The 7,452-nt window shown below is 44.8% G+C and overlaps 1 protein-coding gene across 1 annotated transcript in view; it reads left to right on the top strand.

The window, feature by feature from the left end:
* LOC104967269 (estrogen receptor beta-like) overlaps positions 1 to 7,452 on the top strand; it is a 22,254-nt gene that overhangs the window by 8,585 nt on the left and 6,217 nt on the right. Inside the window, exon 2 of the mRNA XM_010796684.1 lies at positions 5,253 to 6,008. Within this exon, the coding sequence (XP_010794986.1) occupies positions 5,611 to 6,008 (398 nt within the window). The 5' untranslated portion in view covers positions 5,253 to 5,610. The remainder of the gene's footprint in view (positions 1 to 5,252; positions 6,009 to 7,452) is intronic.

Raw genomic sequence — 7,452 nt, 5'->3', positions numbered from 1 at the left:
TGACGCCAGGAATGAGCAGCCTTTCTCCGCAACCTGACAACAGCTGAGCAGCCTGCCAGGCCACAACAAAAAACAGGACACAACACATTCAAGAGATGCGTTTTTAAAGTTTCTCTGTGGTTTATTAATTTTTTTTGCGATTTGGAAATGTTTGCGCTCGGGGGGCAGAGACGATTAATGGGCGGAAGGCGCAAGAGTGTGTGGCTTATTAGTGCCTGTGATTGTTATCACATAAGTGGCATAGAAATCTGCAGCGCGGCAACCAAATGTTAACTTTCGCAAGGCCAATGTGGGTGGTAAATCATTGAAAAAGCGCCTTGCTGAGTATCTGACATTTAATACTTTGCAGTGTACACTATGTGTATTTCTGCGCTTCGTACACAGAAGCCCAAGCTTTAAAAAACGATCCATTATTTCCGGTTTAAGGAGTACATTTATTCTGTCTCTGAATACACAAACGTACCTTGTTAAAATAAAAGATGCTGCTGCTGAGTTGCTCAATGGACATTCTTTCTTGGAATAGAAGTGGTTACTAAACAGTACACAAGGCCAACCGCTCGGCCGACCGCGCGTACCAGCGAAGATGCGCGGCAATTGTCCACTGGTTACTTGAGCAATCTCCAGTTCAGTACAGCTGGTACACTCTTAGGCCTCAGCAAGCAATTTCCACACCTTGTAATTCATGCAAGTTCGTCTAGGGTGACTCAGTTTGCGAGCCGTGGGTCTGTTTAGATTTTGGAGGGGAGCTGCGAGGGGAGCTAAAGGCGGGGGCGCGGACCGTGCTTCAGCGACTCCCTCATTGGAGAGTACACCAGCTTCAGCCTGTGAAAACATGGGTCCATAATAAATTGCGGTTTGTTTTGTTTTTGTTATGGAAATGCCAGATTCTTTCTGAAAGAATAAAAGTGTTAAGAATCACTCACCGGTCGACTTATAATTGAAGGTCAAATAGTGAGAGCTGGCGTTCCATTAGTGTCGAGCTGCTGAATTTTGCGCGCTGTATACAACATAAATGGAGTTTTTCTGAGGGAGCTGGCGCCCAATTCCGGTGACGGTGGTGATTAGGCAGCGTGTTAGAGCGCAGAGAGGCGGTACCATGCGAGGGGGACATAGTAGAAAGGCGGGGATCGAGGCAATGAAACTTGGATGTAGAATATGCTTGTGTGTGTGAGCTTGCAGGGATGAGACGAGAATAGTTGTAATAGGCTGTTACAGTAGCTCCGCAAGTCCAGTTTTGACACGTGGTGACAAGGGCCGCGCATGGGGTGAAAAACGGATCCAAGAAGACAGGTCTCTGGGGATTTTGTGGGTACTCTTCAGATGAGGCGAGTGCGCGCGAGAGCGCGGGGGGTGTGCGGTGAGTGTAGCAGGCGCGGAAGAGTCAGCTGGCCAGGCGTCGAGCGGGTGCGTGAAACTTTTCAAATGTGCACTTTCGAGTGTGTGTGCGAGCGTGTGTGGCGAGAGGGTTTTCGAGCGTCATGTCGACGGGGGTAGAGAAGGTGTGCGAAGTTTCGTTAGTTGGCGGGATGAGTGTGTCTCAGTCTGTGGAGTGTGTGTGCGTGTGGTGGGCCCCAACTTGTTTTCTTGTTAGTCGTTACAATTGTTTTGTGTGCCCCCTCAGAAGTTTCTGTGCAGTGAACTCTGATTCGTTTCCGCAGAGAGGCCCCAGAGAGGAAGCGGGCGGAGAAACCGGAGTCCCAGTGGGGCCCGTGTGTGGCTTGCTATCTAAAGCTTCTGCTCAATCGGCGCCTGTCGCTTAGAATCCTTCGGGCCATGTCTGTATCTGTTGCATTTGGCATTGAGGAAGCAGATTTCACCTGTGTTGTTGAATGCTTGAAAGCATACAAGCAGCCCAGGAACTCGTGAATGCTCAGGATGAACAGCAAGCAGAACTATGTTTCTGCGCGCGATACAGCCGCACATCGTATCTTAAGATCTGAGCTAAAAGTCCATGAGAGGAGACTGCAGTTTTTTGGAGTGTGGTGACTTATCCCGTGTCTTCACAACTTTTCTTCAAGCGGAAGAGAAGTTCCCTGCCCTTAGGACCCTCCAAAAGCCACTTTACCAGAGAAATGATTGGTTTGCGCGGCTTGTTCCTTGCATTCCAGCTGCTGAATGCTTTTATGAATTGTCAGCCCTGGTCGTTCAATCTGAACGACTTGACATCTAGTCCGTTGCATTGTAACAGAGAGGAAGTATATTACGATAGGCGATGTTTTAATGAAGTCTTTGGGCACCTGTCTTCGTTTGGTGTGTCTTTGCTCTCTCTCCTTCTGTTTCGCAGTTTCGCTCTCACGAACGATCTTCCAGACACGCCCTCTGTGAGTCCAACAGAGACGAAGGAATGTGACACATGAGTAAAAGGCTCCTTGATTTCCTTGACATGCACAAGACTTCTCTCCTGCCAAATCTCTATCACTGAATCTTTTGCTGACGAGTACTCCTCCTTTTGCTCATCATTAATATCCTCGCACCTCTGGCGTTAGCCGTCAACTAGTCAGCAGGGATTATGATTGCAGCGCACGGTCGGGAGTGATCGCAGGATTGGAGCTGCGTTGGACAGTGGCAGAATTTCCTTGGAGAGGTCTTGGTAGTTGAGAGTTAGGAACCGGTGTGTGCGAGTAGGGGGGAGTACGAGGATGAAGTCAAGGGGCAAAGAAGAAACAAATCGCAGAGAGTTGTTCAAGGCGACATTTCATCAAAGACCATCAGTACAATCAGAATGCTGTATTGTCATAGTCTTTTATTTCTGATGTCTCATTCCTGGACAAAACTGAAAAATGAGGTTCTCCAAGGTGTGTTTCCTGTTTGCTCTCAAATGGTCAGCTCCCGGAAAGAAAGGTGAAATATAAAAAATAATTTTCCCCATTTGCCTATACCTCAGCCAGTCGAACATGAAAACTTCGTTCTAGGCAACGTCTATCCAATGCCTGCCAATCCTAGCCGTCGCACAGTCTAATGGGATCTATTTCACCCAGTTGCAGAATTTTAGAATGTCATGATATTTAATCGATGTTTCTGTGTCACCTTGTTTTTGAACTTTGCGTCTTGAACTTGTTTGACCTCATCTGAGAATGTATCTCTCCCCTTCTCCTCGATGAATGTAGAGATCTGTGAGATGGAATTAAGAAGAGCAAGAGGTTTTTCTGCTTTCACTCCCATGGTAAATGTTCCTTCAGGCTGGTTTGAGTGTGCTCTGGTGAAGATGCAGATCAGGCTTACTGCGAGAAGAGGTTTGTTTAGTTAGTGGAGACACGAAATTAGACAGTTTAACCATACTAAAAATTCCAGGCTGACTCCTCAGGATCAGAATCGAGGCGATTGAAAGCATTTTATTGGATTTGTTATTTGGCTCATAATAAAGCAGAAATGTATATCCTTTCTGTGTACTGACCTTCTAGCCGGTCGGCGATGCGAGCTTCATTTAGTGGTACCACGGTGCCATGATTTTTTGCTGCACTAAGCAAGTAAAACATTATAAGGGTGTAGTGGGGTTACCTGCGGTGAAGAGGATCTCTGAGTTCGACAGGCAGAGGGTCACGAAGAGAAGGTAAACGATATTGGCTAAACTTGTCCGCTCTCTTTCTATTAGCAGAGAGAGTTGGCATGTCCAGCGATAGCCTTTAATTGGGGGGGCCGGGGCCTGGGCGGTGTTTAGAGCGGCCATCTTTTGACTCCAAATAACAATGGCGGCAGAATTTCCTTAACTAATGTAGTTCTTATGATTGCGGATTAGTTTTCTCTCTAGTGCGATCGTGTTACATCAACTTCAGGAGCAGCCATTACTCCCAGTACATTTAAGCTGCAAATACTTTGTATTCTTTGTACTTGGACCTCAACTAGAAAAGTGTTTCTACATTTCAATAGCAACATTTCTGTAAATAAGTATCTGACTCACTAGATGCTGACTACTAAACACTCTGATATTTTCATTTCATGGTGGTTTTAAGCATTTGTGTCACTTAGGTCCACTGTCACTATGTACTTTAACCGTGTTTTATACAGTTTCCTTTCATAACATTCCTCCAAAATTAATTTAGCAGGTGAAGGCTTCCACATTGAAGCACAAAGACGGCATTGTGTTCCTCTGCTTCTTTTGAAATTGTAAAAAAGATTGATAACTATCCTTAGATTACATTAATTGTATTCTTGTCAATCTTATTTATTCATGTTTCTTTGCTTTACTTATTTTCTATATAAAATACTATCCTGTCTCTTTTTTATCATCTAAATCTTTTGGTGCTTACTTGTAATGGAAATTCTTACCGAATACGTGCTAAACATATAACGGTACCACTTTACAATAAGACTGTTATGAATAGTTTGTAATTCATTTATTCAATTGGGTTGTGAACACTTTATAAATCCTTAATAAGCTTTTATAAGACACGAGATAAACAGGGCAACTGTGACCGGTTGCTTGCCAAATAGTGAGCCCACATTTATCTGTACTGCTAAGCCGTATGTTGGCTACTTATACTTCGTCTTCGTCATCAGCTAGCATCCTTGGTATCTGTTGCTCACTGAGTTGATTCTCGTTAAGTAGCCAATGTAAGGCTTAGTCCGCTTGCCAAATAGTGAGCCTGTGTTGATGTATGAAAACTGTTAGAAATTGTTTATAAATGGTTCTTAATGATTAATAAAGTGTTTACAACCTAATTTATAAACCCTTTATAAGATTTGTTACGTTCCCTACTGGACTAGGGGAACCAAAGGGAAGTAACAAAATACAAAACAAACCGGGCAAGAGAAAAAAGGAGAAGAAACCGTTTTGTGAAGCCACAAGATGGTCTTTTAATTGATCAAAGAAAAAGGGCTCACCAGCCAACTTGCAAAGTAAACTAAAACAACGTTCTTCTAACAGAAAGTGACTAACAAGGTACAAAGGTACACATCTCCTAACAATGAACAACACACACGTTAAACTAGGCCTCACACAGAGACCACGCTGCACACATGCAGCCAGAGGAGAAGGAGAGAGCGACTGCAGCCTTTCTCAGGTCCTTTAGGGAGGCCCTGATTGGGGATTGGGAGCACCTGAGGGAGAGGCTGCACCTGGAGACAATCAGGGGGAAAGAGAGAGACACACACAAACACCCCACACACACACAAAAACCCACTACGGCACATAACAAGGGTAACCTTATTGTAAAGTGTTACCGAATTGCTAGATGCAGCCTTCCTTAAGCGACATTTAATGATGCGTCACCTCCGCAGTTCATAACAGTATTTTTGTTTTTCTCTTCTCCCAGGTGGAAAGGCTTGCCACACATCTGACTCTTAATGATGTCAGACTCCTGAACATCTTCCTCTCTCTGAAGTGGACAGACTTTCGTCGGGATGATTTCACAGCAGGTGATTCACTCCAGCACTTCAGTCAGTGAGGTTGAATCAGCCGCAGGTGTTATTAAAGCCATCCATCATTCTGGGAGTCTACCAAGTGATCACCTGAGTGACATTAAACACCCCCGCTCTGTGTAGGTAGATCTGCTGGTTTAGTTTTTTATGGCCATTTCTCGTTAATAAGACACCGGGGGATAACTCCATCCTACACTCCTATCTTTTATCGATGATGTGGAAAATCTTGTGATACCGAGATCGTCTGTAATCATGATGGCCGCCGCCCTCTTTCAAGAGAAGGAGCATTCCCTCCTCCAGCTGCAGGAGGTGGACTCCAGTCGAGTTGGATGTCGCGCCCTCCCTCCTCCCCTCAGGGCCTCCTCTCCTGGGTTATCCATGGAGAACCAGCCCATCTGCATCCCCTCCCCGTACACCGACATCGGCCACGACTTCCCCCCCCTCCCTTTCTACAGTCCGACCATCTTCACGTACGCCGGGCCGGGTATCTCCGACTGCCCCTCTGTCCGTCAGTCGCTCAGCCCCTCCTTGTTCTGGCCCAGTCACAGCCATGTGGGGCCCCTCCCCCTGCACCAGGCCCAGGCTCGGCCCCCTCAGCCGGTCCACAGCCCCTGGGTGGAGCTGCGGGACGGCGTCCTGATGGCCAGGTAGGATGCATCAGAATCCCTTTATTCGTCCCACAGAGGGGAACTTTGCATTTGTTACAGCAAGAAAAAAGCCAAAGACAGCTTGATATTAACCAAGAAGCATGCTTAAAATGGTGCATTACTTCTAGCTATTCTTTAAGTCAAATAACTCCTAGAGCCAAATTTCTAATTTGTCTTCAAATTGCACATTTTGTTAGAACAGAAATAAAAAAAATAAAAAATTCAATTATTAATTTTTAAACAAATGACTGAACGTATAAGTCAACAAATCTAAATTATTGACAAACATCTGTTGATCCACTTACTGACCAATAGACAAACAGTTTGAGACTAACGGCCCGTCTACACTACAGGCATGAAAAAATCTTGAAGCTGGGCGTGTCTGAAGCTTGGCGATTTTTTGCGAGCAACCAATCACATGAATCTCCCGCCCCCGACATACAAAGCAATAGCAATGTTAAAACGAAGTAAACTGGATATAAACTCTCCAAACAGGCGAAAAACCTACCAGTTTCACCCACTGTCTCTGCCACCTCCCTCCATGCCTGGTTCCTCCGGTTTGTATCCCGGTAAATAGTTCCGGTCGTAAAGAACCGGGTGATTTGCTACCGTAATATCTCGTTTGGAATATGAGGAAATGAACTGCGGTCTGGCTCTCCCAGCTTGCACGCGGTTTGATTGGCTGCGCTTGCACCGGCGGGATTTGCATAAACGGGATTTGATTGGCTGATGCCAAGCATCGAGCCTCAAAAGTTGAACATTGTTGAACATTTTGATGCCGATAGATGCTCGTGATGCCATGCCATGCTCCCCACAATGCAGTTCGGTGAAGATTAAAAATCTTCTACGTCACCCCATTCAAGTGAATGGGCGAAGTGTTGAAAGCATTCTTTGATGCCTGTAGTGTAGACGTACCGTAAGTCTTCAAAGTTGCGTTATCTAGACCCAACATTTTCCCTTACCAGTCAAAATATAACCTTTTCCAATGTGAAAAGATACTATTTTAAAGATTTCAAAGCTTTATTTCCAAATGCACAATCGTTACAGCGGAGTTTGGCAATGTAAATCTTAAGAGCCAGGCTCCTCTTACCATGCAACAACAATTGACTCAAGACATAAGAACAAGTAAAAATAGAGAAAAGTGACACATTGTGTAAATAAATGCATGTAAATTAGAATGAGATAAATAAGATTTCTCTCATCACCTCAAGTGTTCCCTGCTTAACAAATGCTGCAATAATCTAAAATAATCAGTAATCACTCTCCAGATCAGGTGATAATGAATCATTAGAATGCAACATGCCGCACACTTCATTAAACTGCCCTGCATGGTGAGGCCAGACTTCATACTGAGAACAGATTTCATACTGAGAACTGATTTCATACTGAGAACTGATTTCATACTGAGAACTGATTTCATCCTGAGAACTGATTTCATACTGAGAAC

Source organism: Notothenia coriiceps, unplaced genomic scaffold (assembly GCF_000735185.1).
Source record: "Notothenia coriiceps isolate Sejong01 unplaced genomic scaffold, NC01 NC01_scaffold00037250, whole genome shotgun sequence".
NCBI lineage: Eukaryota > Metazoa > Chordata > Actinopteri > Perciformes > Nototheniidae > Notothenia > Notothenia coriiceps.
Note: the sequence above shows the minus strand (reverse complement) of the source record. Positions and strands in the feature narration are given on the sequence as shown.